Source organism: Aythya ferina (genome assembly GCF_964211825.1).
Source record: "Aythya ferina genome assembly, chromosome: 12".
Classification (NCBI taxonomy): Eukaryota; Metazoa; Chordata; class Aves; order Anseriformes; family Anatidae; genus Aythya; species Aythya ferina.
Genome location: NC_140308.1, coordinates 14,557,972 through 14,579,284, shown reverse-complemented (window position 1 = coordinate 14,579,284; position 21,313 = coordinate 14,557,972). Strand labels below are relative to the sequence as shown.

The 21,313-nt window shown below is 41.8% G+C and overlaps 2 protein-coding genes and 1 long non-coding RNA gene across 8 annotated transcripts in view; 2 read left to right on the top strand and 1 right to left on the bottom strand.

Moving 5' to 3' along the window:
• The window catches only part of LPCAT2 (lysophosphatidylcholine acyltransferase 2), a 29,591-nt gene extending 18,933 nt beyond the window's left edge, over positions 1–10,658 (top strand). For both annotated transcript variants that reach the window (XM_084533321.1, XM_084533322.1), the window contains 3 exons: positions 6,688–6,786; positions 8,605–8,746; positions 9,005–10,658. In XM_084533321.1, coding sequence (XP_084389447.1) covers positions 6,688–6,786; positions 8,605–8,746; positions 9,005–9,249 — 486 coding nt within the window. In that variant the 3' untranslated portion in view covers positions 9,250–10,658. The remainder of the gene's footprint in view (positions 1–6,687; positions 6,787–8,604; positions 8,747–9,004) is intronic.
• Positions 1–21,313, bottom strand: part of LOC311443265 — a 328,368-nt gene that overhangs the window by 182,939 nt on the left and 124,116 nt on the right. The window lies entirely within an intron of this gene.
• CAPNS2 (calpain small subunit 2) lies at positions 9–2,698 on the top strand. The gene has a single exon (XM_084533323.1). It carries the CDS (start codon positions 1,403–1,405, stop codon positions 2,270–2,272), a length of 870 nt encoding a protein of 289 aa, XP_084389449.1. The 5' UTR covers positions 9–1,402; the 3' UTR covers positions 2,273–2,698.

Below are 21,313 nucleotides of genomic sequence, written 5' to 3'. Positions count from 1 at the left end.
TAGTCTGTTACCTGGCTGGAGATTTGTTGGCAATGTTTTGTTAAGAACTACATCCCAAAGGATATTTAATTCATTACATCCAGCTTAGTAAATGCTTCTTGGTTAGCAATTCCACAAGCTAGACGGGTGACTCATACAGTTACCATTTTTTGTTTTGATGGAAAGAAATTGGTCAGTTTGGAGTTGTGAGTTAACAGCCATGTCTTGGAACAAGTTGCTGCACCACCATCACCAGATGATAATCTCCACGCTGGTAGTGGCTGAATATTTGCTTTTGCCTACTGAGATTTTGCTCTCATTTACATTCTGACAGCTTAATTAAGTGCTGTAGTTATAAGTAGATAATTTAAGGCAGATTGAAGCTAACTAGAGTGTGTTCCTGCTGTGTTTGTGAAAGGTGCTATTAGACACTGTAAAAACTCCTTTTGCCTGTCTCCAGCCATAAAGAAGGCATGTGCCAGTGCTAATCTGATCATCTAGGCTTTTCTTCAGATTTTATACTTGTCCCTGAAGATAGGGAAAATTGCTGTGTGGATGTGCCCCTCTGACTACACCAGAAACCTAAGTAACTAGAGTACAGTGTAGAATTCATCTTACTGTATGTGTCCCATATGTGCTACACTGGAAGCAGCATGTTTTACTGGAAGTGCTTATGAACCAGTTTGTTTCTCATCTTGGGAGCTTTCCTAATGCAGCATCACTCTTCCTAGTCAAGTTAGATCTAGCAGTACACCTGTCCTTGGGAGGGCAAGTTGTTGTGTTGATTTGAACTTCCAGGATTTTCCCAAATACAAAGGATTTACAGACTTTAAAATAGATATGTCAAATGTATTTCTGTAGTTGCTGAATGCACAGAAGCTCTAGCAGATAAAGCACTCATCCTTTTTCCATTCCTGCCTCCTCGCCTTGGACTGTTGGCTCCTATGAGCACATAGCTGAGTTCTGAAGCACAGCACAAATGTAAGAGAAGTACAGTGTGGCAACCAAAATAATTAAAGGCAATCAAGACTCTTTTCACCTCCCCTTTCTGGCACAACTGCTTCAGTGACTGGAATTTGCAACATAATGCACAATTCACCAAAAAGTTGAAGGCATAAAATATTGCAAGAACAGTTGAGACTCTAGTAAGCTTTCCCTGTATTCATCTTTAGGAGAGAAGCTTTACAGAGAAATGGTCACACTAAGGTGGAGGGCTCTTTTCAAACTGCTTCAGTTATGAGAATATGTTTCTTGAGACTTGTCCTTTCTGGCTTTCAGTCTCTTCAGGTTTTTTGCTAAAAAGATTTATCAAATCTCATAAAGCTAAATATGCAGACAAGAAGAAAGAAGCAGAGGCATATCAACGACTGGCAGAAACTGCTGAGATCTGCGATAACTCTGGCAGCTGAAGACATGCACAGACATGGTAAAGTCTAAGCACGCAGATAAGCTGTGTTCTGCCCACACCCAGCTCAGACACAATACGGCTTCGGAGAGTTACAGAAGCACTGGATCTCTGAGTAACTCCCTTCAGAAAATCTTTGCAATGTTCCTGGCTAAAGCTTTGCTGAGTGGAGGAAGCAGTAGTGGCCGTGGAGGAAGCCTCGCACGTGGCCTTGGAGGTCTCCTCACAGGAGGCGGACATGGAGGGAATCTTGGAGGACTTGTTGGAGGTCTTGTCAATCTCATAAGTGAAGCAGCAGCTCAGTATAATCCAGAGCCACCTCCACCTCCTTACAACCATTTTACAAATGTTGAAGCTCATGAGAGCGAGGAGATTAGACGGTTCCGTCGCCTTTTTGTCCAGCTGGCTGGAGATGATATGGAAGTATCTGCTACCGAGCTAAGGGACATCCTGAACAAAGTGCTTTCCAGACATCAAGACCTGAAGACAGATGGCTTCAGCTTAGACACATGCCGTAGCATGGTAGCAGTCATGGACAACGATACAAATGGCAAACTGGGCTTTGAAGAGTTCAAATATCTGTGGAACAACATCAAGAAATGGCAGTGCGTATACAAGCAGTATGATACCAACCAGTCAGGCACTGTTGGGAGAGCTCAGCTGCCGGAGGCCTTGCGGGCTGCTGGGTTCCACCTGAACGAAGAGCTCTGCCAGGTAATCGTGCGCAGATATGCCAGCGAGGACGGTAGCATGGATTTTAACAACTTCATTAGCTGCTTGGTGCGCCTGGACAGCATGTTCCGGACCTTCAAGTCCCTGGACCAAAATGGAAGTGGGCAGATCAAAGTAACCATTGACGACTGGCTGCAGCTGACCATGTATTCGTGAAAGCATAGCAAAGAAGAATAAGCTTTATCTGAAAGATCCACATGGAAGACTGCAATCCTGTATTATCAAGCTGTAGTCTTTTCCTTATTCTAGGGTAGATGTAGGTAGAGGTACTTAGCTTAGATTTAAGTGCTGTGATTCCTCTTGTGCATGTGTTAGTCTGCTATTCTGGAGGGTTTGTGCAAGTTATCAGTTGTGCAGATGCATAAGTCTGTCTCAGAAAGCTATGTCTAGACTCTGAAATGAGGGAATATGTTGAAGGATCAAAGCTTAGTTATTTCCTCACATAAAGCAGGCTTGCATAGGAATATAGCCATTATTTAAAAAGCTCTAAGTTTGGTGGGGTTTTGTGATGTTACTGTTCCAATTTGTCAGCATTCAGTAAGCTGAAATAAAGCTCTGCTTGCCTGAAGGCAGTCACCAGTAGAGTTGAATGAATTCATAAGTTGTGCAGTTATTTCTAACAAGGGAATAAACATTAAAGTTTCAATGACTATAATGATCAATGAATTTACATAATCATATTTTACTTCCTTCGTATTTCTGCTTTTTCATGCTTGTCTGCTAAACAAAACCTGAGTAGAAGCGCCACTTCTACCTGCTAGCCAGGGCAAAATTGAAGGCATATAAGGCTACTTTTACAACCTTTTTCTCCTTCCTACGACTCTATTACCGTATCTTTTCTCTCTCTCCTTGAAACCTTATTATAGTTATAATGAAAACAACTTAAAATATTACATTTATATTTAGAGAAGCTTGCCGTAGTAATGCAGTCACACAGCAGCCAGCCAGCCAAAATCAACCTCTGGCTATCAGACATAACTTTGCATCAGGGTGCAGCATCCCACTCAGGCTAATGGCAGAGTTTCAAGATGTTGAATTTTGAGTAATACAACAAGAAATAACACCAACTGCTAAAGGTGTATTTTTCTGAATTAAGGAATACATAGTTGAGGATAAACAGTTCTTGTTCTGCGAACTAACGAGGAAGATTTCTCAGCAGGGTTGCTTTAAAAGCAAGTTGGCTAGGGTGTGTGCTGCCCGATGGGAATGTGATACCAGGAGTGGAGCAGGCAGCAGCTGCGCACAGCCTCCATGTGTAGGAGTCCAATGCCCCTGCTCCTTGCAATGTCTCCATCGGTGACTAACAGAAATACCACACAATACCTGCAAGGCAACTGGATGCTAATGCAGTACTGAGGTTTGGTTTGGTTTCTACATTCCCATACTTTTGATTTTTAAATCTTAGAGTTGCACTCGGCCAAGTATTTTCCAAACTGATCAAATCTCCTCCCTGGTATGCTTGCAACAGCTTTTTACTTGCAACTTAGGAAGAAACTTACAGCTTTTGCTCTTTTTTTTTTTTTTTCTTTTTCCTCCTGCACTGTGTTTAATACCAAGCCAGGTAACACAAAGAGTAAAAATACTTGTGTTGGCTCAAACTGTGATGAAAGAAGTCAGTCCCTTTCAAATGACATTCACCCTCACCCCAGGTATTCAATGGAAAAGTGCAGTTATCCACAGGGGCATTTGGGCTCTCTGAGTAACAGAAAAGTGGGTGTTGAGAGAAAACGTGATGCCTCCAGGGGAGCACCACCCTACCAGGTTTGCTTCAGAATTCCCTTTCTGACAAGATACAACTTGCATGTAGCAACAGGCAGTTGAAATTTTTGACTGAGAGCAAAAGCCTCTTATATAATGAGCCTGGGTGTGAACACGAGCCATGCAAGTGCAGTTCCTCTCCAGGTGGTCCAGTTGTGGCTTCTCTCTGGTAGCCCTGTAGCCAGCTCGAGGTTTACTTAGCTAATCAGAACAGGAATGACCACTGCACATGTGCACTTCATTTTTCCTGTCGCCTTTGTACAATACGAGTTTCAGGGCAGTAGTATTTTGAATTTTACTGACTGCATCTGTCTTGCAGAGAGCTTTGCCAGCTGCCTAAAGCTAACTGGTTATCTAGCTTTGATCTCCTTGCGCAGCCATAAATGGAGACTGTTTATGGCAGTGGAAACTTCCTTCTCCAAAGAGTAAGGTTCATTATATTATATAAAAACTACATCAAAACCCTAGTTACCCCACATGCTGTAGCACAGATAGTAGCAGAAAACTTGTTTGCTTTAAGAAAACCAGGGCTGTTGAGGCTACACTCTTTTGGTTATTTTAATAATATAATTAAAAACACATAAACATGTTCTACTTTGATATTTAGAGAATTGGAGCTTAGTTCACGATTCCTTAAAATACGCTTGGGTGTATCGGCTGCAAACACAGCTAGGTATGTGTACAACAACTGTTGTAGTTGCTCTTTTGTGCTGGTGCTACAGAAACATGGAAGGTTTTCCAGTGTTTTCAGTTTTATTTCCATCTCTCTTCCCAGGCAACAAACCCTATCATTTCTCCTTAACCAAAATGCCAGAGCATATGGAAGTTAGCCAGCATCCTAGGGCTTAGTAAACCTAGTCACAACATGATCTTACAAGTATAGTAATTTCATTTCATACTCAAGCTGCTGGCGTTCTCTGTATCAGATTGCTCTCAGTTTTGATTATTGGGTTTTAACACTTTAAGTAGAGTAACGTGAGCCTTGTTAGCTCTTGTCATTTTTCCATGTGCAGCCAAAGCTGTGTTTACCAATTTCAAAAGTTGTTTTTGAATTAATTTTAAGTTTACTGTCCAATTCTTTTTCTGTGATAAATATTCTTAACTTTGTGTATGTTTATATATTCTAATGCCATCAAACAATCCTTTGCTAAGAATGAAATCTATAAAACTGTCCAAAAATAATATTCCAAAGCCCTTTGGACAATTATTATCTACATTGTTGCTTCAGTTGTCTTAAGAGTTTAAGTTTATAATGTTACATTTCAAAGCTAGGGCTTTTATAATTAGGAGAACTGCGACACGGCCAAAATACTTAAAGTGAACCTCTGCTGCACAGTGACACAACTGACTATTAAATAAAACAGCATTTAGGAGAGAATACTGCCCTTTTCCAACGATTAAAAGCTGACAAAAGTTGTATCCCTTGACACGCACCAGACTTAAAACTATTAATATTTTTGCTAAACAACTATCTTAAGATCTAATCCCACTAACAGAAATCCCTGTTTTCTAGAGCCCAAGACTTCCAAAGCACTCTACAGAGCAGCCTTAGCATTTCTCCACTGGGGAGCTCCATATTCCACTAGTCATCAGGAGAAAACCAGGAACAGAAAGGTTAAGCGTGGTATGCTGAAGTGGGCATTGGAAGCTGGTGGGAGAGCCAGGAATAGAAGCGAGTTCTGGCTGTTCACTACAGATTTACCCAGGAGACCACCCCTCTTTCACTTGGCTGAAATGTTTTGTGCTGTTCGTTCTCAGACTTAGGGAGTCCACTTAAGAAAAAAAAAAAGTCTTGAAATGTACAGCACATTATCCATGAAAGGAACTCTGCTTTACATTTTTGTTTGCTTTTCCAATGTTTTTGACGAATGTCCTTAACTGTGAATGTTCCAAACTATGAGCTGCGAGTCATCACAGCTATGCTTTCATTAGCTGCTCTGGGTCTCATCACCAACGCTAACATATGGCTGCTTCCCTAGGCTGGATGTTTCCCAAAACCATCAAGAAAACTTTCAGTGTGGTCACAGGAACATTACTGACTTAAACATGTATTCCAGTGGGCGTCTACTCTTTTCCCTGTCTGGAAATACAATGCAGCTTACATGGAATTAATCACAAATCCCATCAACGAAAGCTCCAATTGAAAGAGCTGTGTAGTTACCGTGTGGAAATGTTCATTCAGGTCAAAACTGCAATTATCAGACAGGCTGCTACAATTAACTCATTGCATTTCTAGCTTACAATGTATTTGCTTCAAAACAGCATGTAGGGCAATGCATTTGCTTCAAAGAAAAGCTTAAGATAGACCATGTTGATTTACTGCGTCGTCAGGCTGTACTTTTGCTGGCGTATATTTTATTGCTGAAGGTTCTTAGGAAGAATTAACTCAAGGCAACAGCCTCACTGCTGCCCTTTTTATTCTAGGATGTTGCATTAGTCTGAGATAGTGCTACATGAACGGTTCCATTTCCCTTAAGCACCTGTATTCCAGTTCTTGTTAGGGGTTTCTTGGAGGCCATATGCAAAAGAAAATCTCCTTGTTTTAAGTTGTTTTAAATCTTTTCACTTGTGTGTTTATAAGATAGAAATTGATACCTATTGATGCCCCAAATTGGGGATCAATTTCTATTTTGCTACTTCATCCCTATGAAGGGGATGAAAGTTTGAAAGCTGTTAGTATTTTATCCAGGAAGAAAAAAGGCCCTTAATGTTGTAGCTGTCTTAGTGCATGTTGCATAGTTGATTAGTACAACAGCTTTTAAAGTGATTTGCACTATTAGCCATAACTCCTGCCATATATATTTTGGTTTCAGAATGGAGATGGCACCATCGACTTCAGAGAGTATGTAATTGGTTTGTCTATTCTTTGTAACCCAGCCAACACAGAAGAGACTATTCAGATGGCATTTAAGGTAAGTTCAATTTAGTGTAAATCTACAAACCTGACAAATCAAGACTGACTGTGAATCTGTTAGTTTTCAAATCATAAGTTTATAGCTTCAATCTGTTATGCAAATGTGAGTAATTCTCTTAAACCAATTGACATTTAGAGTGTGAAGGGGAGGGCGAGATTTGCAGGCATCAACTTCATAGAAAAGGGTTTCAAAAGCCATGTGAAGGCACTAATGAATATGTAACTTGGCAGGCTAACTCCAAAAATGATTCAGCAGCACTTGCAGTTTTTTCCCCTGAGGTTTTTTTCTGCTGTGATTCTTCAGTGTCGCAAGTAGACAATAGTTGGAACACTATTGGAACAATATCCTCTTGAGTCAAGCACTCAGTAGAGTCCCTCTTGTTAACAGCCTAGGAGGTTGGGGTGAGAGGAATCAAGAAGGGCTATTCAGGACTAGCACATCCAAAATTGGGCTGCATCAGAGATCATATATTTGCTTGTCCTATGGTTTCCTGATAGTTTGGGCAGTTGAGGAGTGGTAGCACCTTTCACATCCCAAGTACAAGCATGCAGCATGGAACCAGAGATGCCCATTTTTGAATCTTTGAACACAAAAATGCCTAAGTGCCTTTTTTTTAAGTAGATATTTGACACAGATTCAGGTATTTTACCCACCACTGTCCTCTTATGAACAGCATTGAACATTGTATTAAGATATTGATCATATTTATCTTAAACTGTATACATTTTAATATTGATTCTTATTCAGGAAGTGCCCATATTTTTATGGCAATCCATTATTATGGTTGTTTTGCAGATAAGTGCCACAGCTGTTCAAAGTTGTTGATGCTTCTGGAGGATGGTTTATTACTATAGATTCCTCAGAAGAAGCAAGCCTTTGGTGCTTTATTCTTTTGTTTTCTAGACTACACTCTTCAGTACTGTAACAGTTGCATTGATTATAAAAATTGTAATTCATTGTCATTCCCAATTTTAATGTGAAATGACTGGTTCAGCTGGTAAAAAGTCCATTTTGTCCTGAAATGGCACTATGGGTTTTCTTTTGCTACTTGTTTTCTTTGCCACTAAATGTACTGTCCTTCATAATGGGACTCTTTGCCTGTAGCAAGTGCTTAAGAATTACAGCCATCCATCCCTTGTATTTCTCAAGGGGGTGATTCATAGCAGATGCATATTGTCGCTGTGCTGGGAAGGATGGTATGATCAGTGTACATGCACTGCCTGCATTCCAGTCACCAAAATTCCTCTTAATTATAATAATTACTTAGTGGGTGACAGGTCAGATATACTAGAAGTTAGGTATTTTACATCAGAGCGTAAACTATGGCAGGTTTATCAGATGCCAGATGTGCCATAACTGGAAGACTAAATTGGAAGGCTAAAACCTAAGATATGCTAGTATAGAGTGGTTGAATCCAACAGACCCTCAGTATAGCTCACAGTGACAATTATCATAAACCTTTGTTTTAAAGTGTTGTATAAGTTCTCTTACAGAGCTAATGCTGTGAGATTTCTTTACTCTCACAGGTTTGCTGCATACTTTTCCTAGTACAGAATATTCTAATCCCAACTACAGCATGTACATTGCTCTTCTAAATTTCTGCTTAGTATTATTCCAGAGAAAATACATAAAAGCTCTTGTAAGAGAAGGTAGCTGAGGTGGAACCAGTCAGCTGGTCAACTTTTCAAATCCCAGGCATTGTTCACAAATCATCTCTTGAATACTTGAATACTTGGGTATGGGTGGCTGGTTTGTACGCAGAAGGTTCACAGGCATACGAATGCTAAAGCATTTCTACACCTACATCTTTTCCAGCTCTTTGACTTGGATGAGGATGGCACTATAACGGAAAATGAGTTTGCTTGTATCATTCAGTCAGCTCTGGGGGTTCCTGAACTTGATGTTTCTAACCTCTTTAAAGAAATAGATGCAGATGAAACTGGGAAGCTGTCCTACGGTAAGTTACATCCTTTTATAATGAAGAGCACTCTGGTGGTCATACCAACAGTGACACCTCTTTTTCCCAAAAATATCTGCTGGTTTACATATAGTTTCTGGGGAAAACTGTTGCAGCACAGACCCAGATACTTTGCATATGTCTGAGATGCTTCAGAAAAACCTAACTGGAGATCACCTTCATTAAAAGGAGCAGGCTCTGAAATTTTCTTTGGTTCTGTTGCCACACTGTAGTATCTGTGTTTTTTGTATTTTTCAGATGAATTCAAAGACTTTGCACTCAAGCATCCAGAATATGCCAAGCTGTTTACTACATACTTAGACCTACAGAGATACCAGCTAGGTATGTTGGAGGAAGATGACATTCAGCCACCTGAAGCCAAATACACTCCAGTTGGAAATGCAGTCCCAGTCTCAGAAACAAGACCAGTGGCAAGAAATAAAGTCTGTCCTGCAGACAACGAAGAGGATAACTCAGGTACCTCAGACAAAAAGGATGACTGAGAACAGTTGAAGAATTCATCTCTTGAATTCTACAAGAATGTTTTCCCTACCTATTCATAAGCACAACTGAGAGAAAAAAGAGATGAAAGTTGCAATTCAAAAATATATATATATATAGTTTCATTATTATTTTTTTTTACTTTTCGTATCTCGAAGAGCTATTCCTGTTTGAGTGTAAGGGAAAAAACACTGTAATTATTTTGTCCTCTATGCCAGTATCACACCATTGGGAATGGTTGCTCACTGTCTTCCAAGTTCATGCTTCCACAAAAGCAACAGATGTACTAAGAGGGTTAAAAGGCTCCAGCACTGACAAGACCTTTCACAGTAGAGACTGAGGAGTCCCAATGTATAAAAACAGGTAGAATTTTTGGTGCTGCTCAATTCTTCTACATCTTTGACACGTCTTAAGGCAAAAAATAATTATACCAGAGTGTTTTAATTTGCAAATATCCCTTAGCCTTTCTTCAGAGAGACAGAAATTAGTTACAGGAAGCTGAGAGTTGAAGCTGGTGTTTTCTTTTAGTTGTCCTTAGATTTCCCTTAACTACTTGTGAACTGTAAAGCCTAACCTTCTGAACAGGACATGCTATTTCACTGAGATGTTAACAGTAACAGCTTTAGGCTTACAGGCTAGTTAGAGATGGAAGTGGCTGCATTTCTATACAACAGAAAACTAATCAGAATTCCAAGATAGCAGTTCACAGACCACAAGAAAATGTAGACAATAAGACCCAAGAATTAATGGACTATTTCAAAATAAATAGAATATTGCTTACAATAACAACTGTTCAGGACCACATTAGGAGGAACATTTCAAAACTCAGCATATTTTCATTCTAATAGTTATCAACAGAGGAATGTGACCTTGCTCTGCAAAACTTGAAAGGTAAATATGCTGTCAAACCATAGTTCCAGTAGTTTATACCTACTCTAAAATGGTCTCCTAGAAACCATATTTGCATTACTGTGCCATTACTCATTATGGTTGTAGGGTCTGATTCAAAACCAAGCTCTTTCTGGTCAATGATTTGAGTATGTTTTGCCTCAGTCCCGTCTAGTGCACTGGAAATGGAGCCTTTTCCTTTTTCTGTCCTTCACTTGAATGCACTTTATACAGCATTTTAAATATACAGGTATTTATGCAAATAGCTTCTAATAAAAAGTTGGAGTGGAATGACAGGATATTTTCAAACTAAAATTGAGGTGAGCGAAGTCTAGAATGTCTAGTACCAAAAAGAACCAATTTTCAGCTGGTTTTCATATTTGAAATGTCAAGCTTTGCCTCTAATTTATTGTTTGCATTTTCTGGCTCCAAGTGTATTGCCACATTTAATCTTTTCTGTATTTATAACTGTGCCTATCCTGATGTTTCACGTGCTTAAAATAAATCTATATTTTTACTTGAAGACTTTACTTGAACAATGCATGTCTTCTTAGTACAGTCGGAAGGGCACTCCATTGTGAGGTGCTGGGGGGATTTCCAGGAAATCATCCTTATGATGTCTTACTTTGCTAAACACAATGCAATTCCAAGTGGGTATTTTCAGTTCGGAGTATGAAGGCACTTTTCCTTATGCTATGGCTAAAAACGTAGGACAAGACTGATGCTCTTCCAAAGAGTTACTTCTGCTGACTGCCTCAGCAAGAAGCGATATGATACAAAGTAGACTTGCAGGTATCTGGAAAGATCTCCCTCTCTTCTGGCAGAAAATAAGGCATCACCATTTGTATGTAAAATGAGCGACTCCAACCACAGTTACTGAGAAGTAACTAACATGGCTTTGTGTGATTTGAACATCAGGAGAGAATGAGAGGCAGGGGATACCCTAACCTGGCTGTACAGTTAAGTGAAATGCACGTTAATTCCTTGGCAAGGATGCTTTTGCCTATCACTTCAAGTGAATTCCTCAGCTTCTCAACCAGCTGTAACCTTTTCAAATAAGGCTTCTGTTCCTGCCAGTAAGAAAAAGATGGGTGGGCAAAGATAACAACTACTCTTTCTTACTGGCAGCATGACTGCTGATGCTGCCTTACACGTGTTGCTGTTGAATCCAGCCACGTTAAACAACTGGAGCACTGTGCTGCCCACTAGTGCAGCACATTGAGGACTGGTGATTTTATAAATACATGCAAGTCACACAAACGCCTGGCAATTAAAGCTAAAAATACCGTATATATAAATCTACATCTCTCTATAGTTAAAGGAGGAGAGGCCACAAATGGGTTTGGTACGTAGCAGTGATTCAACTATCCTCTGGAAAGAACTCAGCTAAACGTTAGAGACACTAACTCAATATACACACATCTGCTTGATGTGCGGGAAGGGAATACATTAATTTCTAGGCATCATTGTGCCTCAGGAAGCTTTTAAAAGGACCAAACTAAAAGCAGGCTGCAACAAACAGGCATTGCATTAAGTGGCAGAGCAGGAACTGAACAGAAAGAGAAGGCTAAAAATACTAAACAGAAGATGGTTCTTCATCAGGCGCTGAGGAGTGACACCTTTCTGCTCCTGCACAGAGCGTTGCCTCGCTGCCTGAGACTTCCTGACATGTGAGATCCCGTCTAAGCAGCCCTGCTTAAGGATCATTTTGAGTCCCGTACAGTAGAGTTAGAAAGGTGTCTTTGGTCTCTTGCCACCATAGGAAACATCATGGATTTAAATCAGTACTGCTCTGTCCTTCTGTAACATGGATTTGATGACAATACCTTCTCTAAGTATGACACTGTGAACCTTACACAAACTCCATCAGTCTCAGCAAGGGTGAGAATCAGACGAGGACAACTGTCCACTGCAAGAGGAAAGAAAAACTAATTCCCAAGAACAGATGCCCATGGGCTGCTGTTTTTCACGTTTTCTGATAACAATGTGCATGCAGTACATACAATCAGTCTGAAGAGATCTTATTTACATTTTTAAAGTTAGATTCCTGCTCCTGAACACATGACAGGCAATGGATGCTCACCCAGAAAATCAGACCTTCCTTGTTCACCTGGAAAGAGAGAAGATACTAATACCATAAATCCTGACTAACTTGTTTAAGGAGGGTGAATTAATAGGGTCTCTACTGGCCATTCCAGAGGCTGATTTATTAGGGAAAGGTCTGATCTGAGAAAATTAAAAGTGAAGGGTTCTGTTATCTGCCCTAGCAATTCTCATCTAAAACAAAGCATTTCCTGGGTATCAGAAGTCTCAAAAACATTTGTTGAGATCTTTTTTATGGTGGTCAACAGACCAGGGCCCTACTCCTGGGTAATCCCTCAGGCACTATGCCAATGCAAATACATTTACCATTCTCCTGCTCCTGGTGGTGGTTGCATAGATGCCAAGGGCTACTCCAGATACATGGATGTGGCAGATCAGGGCCTGAAGCTTAGAAACTAAACACGACAAACACACAGACTCACACTGCTCTGTGGACAGCCTGAAACATTTGAGCACAGCCTTCAACAAGCAAAGCAGCCCTAAGTTGCGTGCTGAGGCTTACAGACTTCTCACTTTGAGCATGCCACAGGAAAAAAAATTACATCATTTTATTTTGTGAAAGGCTTGGGAGCTTTGTGGTTACGTTCAGTACGGTTTGCTAGGACAGCTGGACCATGCTCACAGCAGCCTTGGGCCTCTGTTTTGCCTTACTTGGAACAGCCCACCTTTCCCTCTACTGTCTCCCTCCACATTTTCCCCCAAAATATGGGCACCACCAACAAAAGCTGTATTCCACAATGATTAAAGTTAAGAAACTGTGAGATGAAAACATGAACCATTACTGAACGGCGTGAGATCCTGGCTGCACTGACACAGCACTCAGGTAGCTACCTTTACTGGTCTGCAGTGAGATCAAACTTGTCAAAGGTTGTAAGGGATTGTAATGACATTTAATTAATTAATTTTAAATCTTTACTCAATGAAATAACATTTATTAGACCGACTAGCAGCAGGGAGACGTTTGTCAGCAGTGCTTAAGTTGGCAGACTCTCTGTTACTATACATAGCCAGAGAGGCAGAAAGTAAACATTTTATAGGATTAGCAGCTATGTTGATAGCTGAGATGAAATTTGGACATTTCATTAGTATAAGATTGATTCTGACATTTCCTAAAGCCAAAATGCAAACAAAAAGTGTGTCTGATATAAATACAGTATGCAGCACTCATTCAGATAAAGTTCAAGAAGCACAGCAGGTTTAGTGCCGTGACAAAGGAAACAGAGAAGGGTCATGTAAGGACCCAACTTCTGTAAGCACTAAGTTTATGCTTATCCTGTGGCCGTCACTGAGACCCTCTGAGCTTATTAAAAGCACACAATACTACTAATAATTAGAAAACATGAAAAAAATCGATGTAAGCCATTGCTAATGGTGGTAAGAATTAGATCCCCCTCACCAAGGAAAACAGTATCACCATTAATTAAACTTTATGAAAGTTTTCATTTTTTGTGCCATCCTCCTAGTTTAAGATATTCACAGCCTGACTGGTGGGACTGTAGAGACACGGGACATGTTATAACAGGAAATCGTTCATTACCTTAGCTAGACACTACCTAGTGTTGTCTTTGTTCACACACACGAACCCCAGTGCAACAGGTTGAAAGAAATATATGTCCCTTCTCTGTTCTCACATTACAGTTACTTTGCATTTTAGTATTAATAAATCCTGAAACAAAATACTGCACCCTTCAAGCCAGGCATGACTTTTATACAGGAGCTAAGGGAATCTGTGTTTTCTAGGAATTGCTAGCAAAATTGAGGCATTTTGGAAACGTTACACAGCTTATTTTTCACTTACTATTGGCAAGAATACCCAGTAAACATGTGCAGAAAATCATTCCCTTCCTATAACCCAGCAAACACAATTTTTCTGCCAAAGTGAAAATTCATTAGGTGAAAGCTGTCACTAAAGACCTGCAGAGAGGACGACTGCACAGCCTTGCCAGCAACCTAGTGCCTTGCATAACCACTTGGGCTGCTAGAAAAGCTCTTCTCAAGGTCAGGCCTGAACTCTTCTGCACTGAAGGCATGAGGTCTTGTTCACACCCTGCTCAAAGAGAATCCATTTTCTACTTCATTGCAGAGCATCTTCCTTTATATCTCCGTACATCCACATATTCAGAGATTAGCATCACGCCTGTTCCACTCTTGTATCTCCCAGCCTTCTTTTGCTAAGCCAAGAAGAATCTCCTTCATTCTTCCCTCACAGCTGGCACTTTCCAGACCTATGTTATTTGCATTTAGGTTTTCTGGAGATAGCACTTGAGCTCTGGCCCTACCATTCCTAGGTAGAGGAGACAGATTTCTTTACACTCCGTACAGTTTGCAGACAACATCTCTGCTTCTGCATGCCCCGTGTAAGGCTTGGCTTTGCTGAAGCAACATGGCACTGCCCGCTGACGTACAACTACCATCAATCTGTGAGCCCCAGATCCTCCTTGAAGGAGCTGCTACTCAGCCACAGTCCCCTTTCTCTCTTCTTACAACCGCTTGTTCCTGCTTAACTGCAGTGTCTTAGCATTGTCCTTACTGAATGTAAAAGATCGGCTTATCGAGAACTTTTTGATCAGTTCAGATTATCATTAAAGAGAGCTCTCTTCTAAATATGTATTTTTTTTCCTTTTGTTAAGGACATTATCTTCCTAAACCTTCACCAAGCATCTGACAGGGCACTAGAAGCAAAGCGCTACAAATTGGAAAGCCATGATGAAAGCTTAGAGTCCAGAATTGTTCAAAAAGAATAATTTCCTTTCCAAAGGTAAACATCAGCCTTGCAGACAAAGATAAGGCCAAGTGCACAATTAGATACACAAGTCTGTGTTTCTGCTCGTATCTCCCGATATCAAAGATTGCAGGAAAATTCTGAATGTTTTCCTAAAACGTAAAAAAAGAAACGAACAGGAAAAAGTGCAGGAGACTAGAAGGAGTCAGAGCAGCTCTGCCAGCAGCTTTTAGGAGAGCTGTTTTCCTCCCCGACGGAAGTCTTTTTGAAACTGGAGATAACCAGCCAGGACGGACAGCAGCTATTCAAAGCAGAAATCAGTTCAGTGTTTAGATTTGGGACGCTGCTGTTTTGAATGAAAGCATGCCAATCTCCATCATGTTATTTAATTACATTTCTTTGACAGCCTGTCTCTTGTAAGCAGAAGAGTGCATTGTCAATAGGCGCTGCGGAGAGCGACGCTGCAGCACTTTCACCCCTCCCAGTGCAAGTTTGGACTGCCACTAACCCCAAACTAATCCTAAGCCAGCCCTTGAAATAAATACAAGCAGGAGCTCTTGTCTCTGCCTTTCCTACTGCCAATTTTGAAGGCCAAATCCTAGGCTTTCTATAGTGGAAACTTCTCTTTTAGTAGAAATATTGTGCTGTGGAGAAAATCAAGCCAGTTTCTTCAGAAAACACCTAGTAATGGGAAAGACACCTCTGACAAAACTCTTGTATTGTTTGTTGTATTACAGTGGGCCTCAGCATCTCTAAAAGATGAAACAGCCACTGAACTAAGTACTGTATAAAACACATAAGAAGAGTTTCTATCCCTCCTGAACGTTTACCAGTTTACAAATAGGCAAGGAAAAGGAAAGAGACAACCCTGCCTAACGCTACTCGTGAGGGTATGTGGGAGTGGAGATGGAAATCCAGGTGCTCTGACTCCTCATCAGGAGAAGTACCCACAAGTGCTCACCGTGCCCCTAACCCAATAACCGATTTGCTATTCTTTGCTTTAACACTCCCACTGATGGCTCTTTTCAGAGGCAGAAAGGCGAGCTCAGCATCCAACCATGAAAAGAAATGCCGAAATAGATGTGACGGGTTATTCAGGCCATGCCTTTAGCATCTGTCCCCATGGCAATGCTCGTACTGCTCTCCTGCAGCTCTCTCAGACCTGCTTGCTATCACCGAGCCTTTTCCCTGATACCAAGCCTGATTCTTACTGGCATGACTGTGGTGCACACCCAGATGCAAAAGCACGCCCTGCAGTCTCCATATGGCCATCTCAGAGGGCACACAGGCAAGCCCTGCTCTTGCAGACACGGCCCTGCCAGCACCGTCAGTGTCTGACCTTCTGCTGGAGTCGGTCAGTCTCGATTTACTCTTCTTCCAGCCTAATGTGAATAATTTCACAGCAGACAAAAGACCCTCCCCTCCACCTAATCGCTTATTATTCTCCCAAGTGGAGTTCATCTAGCTCACATCAAAGAACTGCTCTCGTTAAACCATTGTTTTATAAGTCTGCTAATATTTTCCTGTCCATAAGACAGAAGACACCGCTGATAGAAATATGTCAACAGGAAAACAAACAGGCAGCATTTGACATGCTATTAGTCCGAGTCTGGGCAGACAAATAAATCATAGATCAAATATTCATGAGGGGGAGAAATGGTGTTTATTTCCATGGGGTTCATTACGCACACATCTCCCGTACAGCGTGGTGGCAAACACATTTCTCAAAAAGGATGTCACGACGCACCCAAGGAAGGAGTGTTGATGCTGAGAGGACAATGTATTCCCTCATTAGAAAGCATTTCAGTCTCTTGGGGAAATACCAGGGTGGTCATACAACACCAAGCCAGCTAGAAGTGTCTCTAGCTCAGGCGGGTGCAAGGCAAGGCCTTGGGATGAGAAGCCCTCCCTGCTCCCATCGCCATCCCTGCACAGCCCCTCTCAGCTCACCCACACCGGCTCTGGGGCTCTCTCCTCCTCTTTCTGGCAATCCGTGCCCAGGCTCTGGGTCTGCTCTATCCTTAAGTACTACTTGCCCTGCACTGAGAAGTCCAGCTCAAAGATAAAGCCCTCATCATGCCCTGCAGTGCAGAAACCCCAAACAAAATTACAGCCTGGCCCAATTCAAACAAATAAAGAGCACAAACTCAATCTGTTGAGACAGTCAGAGTTCAAAGTAACAGCAAAAGGCATATGGGGGTAAGCGCTGCCAGAGATGCATCTGTTCTGTTGCACAACATGACAAATTACACTTTCTAAAGTAAAATGCAGATATGGAGGAGAAAAGGAGGTGGAACCAGCAGGCTGCTGGGAACCAGGAGCCTGGGAGCACCTCCTGCTTACTGAGAAAAGAGCCAGCCTTGTCTGCTTGTTGCCAGAGCTCCCCACCTGGCTCCTTACCTGTCAAACTGACTGGTCTGCTGGAAACTGCATCTTTCGCCCCCAGCCCTTGCACAGAGACACGGGACTGCTGGGGGAACAGAAGGGGCCTCTGGAGGTGACCCAGCCCAGCCCCTGCTCCAGCAGGGCCACCTCTGCCTGGCTGCCCAGGACTGTGTCCAGACGGCTCCTGAACACCTCCCAGGAGACAGAGCAACACCCCCACTGTTCGAGATGAAAAATGTATTCTAATCCTACCCTGGTCCTACATCTGGATAGTCCATCAAGGTATCCAACCTTCTTCCAAACTGAGAAAGTATAAAAGAACAGAGAAATAAAATAACAAAGAAAGAACAATGACATTAAGGTGTTAGGTGTCTACATATATTTTGGCTCACAACGCTCTCCATGTTATATTATACTTGACATAGCAAAACTGAACCCAATTTCTTCTGGTGATGCTACCTAATTAAAAAAAAATCATTAAAGAAACCACCTTGACAATCAAGTGTGTTCTAGCTGCAACCTCAACTGTAATAAAGACAGGATGATCAGGTTAGCATCTCTTCTCTCCCAGAAATGCAGTACAAATGCAGGTCACTCAAACAAACTAAGGAATAAAACAGATACAGATGTCTCCCCAGTTACTGGAGCTCAGTACAGCTCATGTCTTTGGTGGTGAAGCAAAGCATCAAATGAGAGTGTTCACTGGGTCAGAAGTTTGCAGTTCTTTCAGAGGAAGCATCTCAGGTAGGTAAAGACTTACCCAGATCTCTAGATAAATACCATACGGAAAGCGCCCAGAGACAGAAGGTCATTTTGTTTAAAGCTCAAAGGTATTTCTCTGCCTAAAGCACCATTTTCCAAAAGCCACCAAAAGCCACAGTTCAGAAGACCAGGTGTCATTAAAAAGTTTTTTTTGCTCTGATTTTTCAGCACGCACAGCCCAACAAACTGCAGAGCATGAAGAGGTGGAAGCACCAGGCTCTGGTTCTGGTAAGCAGGCCCAGCAGCAGCGTGACACAGCCCTTCCGACTTACAGGTGCCTCCTCCTGCCAAATGCCAAGGGATTTCTAATCAGCATTGACACAGGGAATATGGCAGGTGCCTGGCACCCAGCACAACAAAGCCGGTGTGTGTTCTGCTCTGAGAGCCTCCTTTGAGCCCAACGAAGCTCTTCTCACTTCCAGCACAGCAGCACGCCACCTTAGTGAGTGCTACTGCAGGCTGCTGCCTGCGAGGAAGGCAGCTCTGTGTACGTAGGCTTTTTTCCAACAATGGTGATTTCTGTTCCATTATTTTATTATTCAGGGCTGGGTGAGAGAGCACGGCCACGGAGCCATATTTTATTAGGAGCTTCTACTACCACTGGTGAGTGTTCATCATCATACTCACTACAACCTTGGTCTCTCAGCAATTGATAAATAGTCCAAAAGCCAGTGATTATTTTTTTATAAACTACCCATTATTAGAGAGCATCTAACGACTAGTTCTAATCGAATGCATTCAGCCCCTGGTTAACCTGCAGACCTTCTTGCACAAGCTCAGCCCTATTTACCACTCCTACCACAGGGTCCTGACCCCATGGTGTGCTCCCTCCTCTTTGACTGGATTAAGCTGTTTAAGAAAACATGGACAACCCCAAAAGAGGAGGGAATACAAACCACCAACCTGAACAGCAGCTTTCCAGGAAATATAAATGCTCTTCCAGAGAGTATTAATGCTAAAATCAAGGTAACTTTAGTTGCGTAACTGTTTCAATGAATGTCTGGCAACTAGCAATATGAATCTTGTTTGTATCTACAGAGTATAATAAAGTGGATTCAGTTCTTTTAATTGCAAACCACCCTTTATTTCTCCCAGATTTACTCCTCCCAGATCTAGTCAGCTCTCAGTCTGAAGCCACAAAACCATTTAGGTCGTGCCTCTTCCCCTTTACCTTTACTCTCTCTGTTTCCGCATCTTCTCTGCACAGAACATTAAACACTGGAAGTCACCCAGACATGTTTGCATTTCAAATAACTACACTTGAGAACTGGAGGCAAAGAGTATCTAGTCTCAATAAAAGAATGGCACAGGTCAAATCTGTACTTCATAACATCACGTGAAAAATGAAAAATCAGTGAATCAAAAAATGCAGCAAAGGCTCCGCTTAATGTGAATGTTCAGTGTGCCCTAATACCCCCTCTTTGCACCTTACTAAATAAGTTTCTGGAAGAAGTGAATGGGCTGGGGGTTTCTCAGACAGATGAAATCAGATGTGCTCCCTCCAGGAACAGGTCTCCCTCATCTGCTGGTTTAAGAATCATTATGCAGTCCTAAAACTCAACTGCATCCTTCACTTCCAGGGTGATTTTTTCTCTTATTTTACATAGTACAGGCAAATGCTCACCATTAATAACAAATGCATGGGGATTTTTCCTAAGAAGCCCCAAATAAAGTCTTACATCAAGTATGTTATCAAGGTTGCAGGTCAGAGAAGGATGCATTCCCAACAGCTGATAATGCAGCAGATTTTAACAAATTCAGCAAATTTCAGGGGAGATTCAGAGAATGGCCACTTAATTCCTACAAGAGGAACCAATTAAAAGCGTGGTGCCAAAAGGAATTTTGAATGTATTGCTGTTGAATTAAACAATGTTTGAAGAAGGAAATGAATTTGTTTATGAGAGGCATTGTTGGCTTTGCTGAGTTTTACCACCGCAGTTTTCCTCCAACAGGAAATACATTATTAAACAAGAGGAAAGCCTCTATCAATCCCAGTAAGGCAGCCTGAAGTTAATGTCAGCAGTGACATGATAAGGCTCTTCTACCAGAGTTTTATTTGGCATTTTTATCTATAAACCCTCCAGAACTGCCAAGTTCCAATTTACATCCAAATTCCTTCAAAAAGGTTGGGATTTTGACTTCAGCCTATTACATACTCTTATCTGTGTGGGATTTCATTTAAAAAGGAAAAAAAGGCTTGAGTTCTTCAAGGCTTGGGCTGGCTTTACATTAGCCATTTTACAGAGCCTGTCGTAACAGAGCACCAAACCCCACCAAACCAGAAACAATAATTTATTCAGCAGAGCGATCTGACTCTTTAATGTACATTTTTTGAAGCTGCTATCAGATATATCTGCCAAGAAACAGGCCCCAGAATCTAGGTCCAAGACTACAAACCTTACCAGAATCGTATAATTACATTGCATGATAATGAACTAGCACAGTTAAGGAAGCATCAGTGCTGCCTTCGTGGTTGCTAACAGTGAAAGCAATGAATCAGTGTGCCCTCAGAGCTGTTACTGTACCAGAGCACTGCAGTGCTGAGCTCCCAGCGCTGCTCTGCTGCTGTCCTCGAGCTCGTTCCAGGAAGGCGGCCGTGCCCGGCTCTGTCCCGATTTCTCCTTTCCCCCCCAGGGGATGCAGAGACCTGTGCCACAGCGGGGACCAGAACGAAGCTTTGCTGATACTGACTTGGAAGAGGGGAAAAAAGAACGAGGGTAAGAGAAAATAGGGAAAAGCATAAGATAAATAACATGGGAGTGAGCGGTCGGCGTTTCTGATCGTTTTTTTGAGAACACTGAAGTGCTACAGCTGCATTAAATCCTGCTCACACCTTACAGACACACTGACCTAGAGTTGCAGGGGCTGAAGGACCCTCAGATGGAGTTGGTGAAGACAACTGCAGCGATTCTGGAGCTGAAGAAAGCAGATGAATCAGCAACTGACCTGGACCTAGTGAAAGACCCAGTGAAGATGTTTTGCCTTCAGTAGCTTTCTCCCTGATGAGGCTACTACCAGCCAGAATAACTTAATTCAGCTCATTCTCCTTATTTTCTCTCTTCCAGTCTTGTTAAGTCAGCATGTGCAGACCTAACTAAATGCACAATATTCCTCCAAAGTAGAATTTGCCTTTCTGATTTTATCTAGGATCACCTAGAGTATTGCCCTGATCAAAAAATGATGCACGAAGCTTCAGAGAAGCCCAA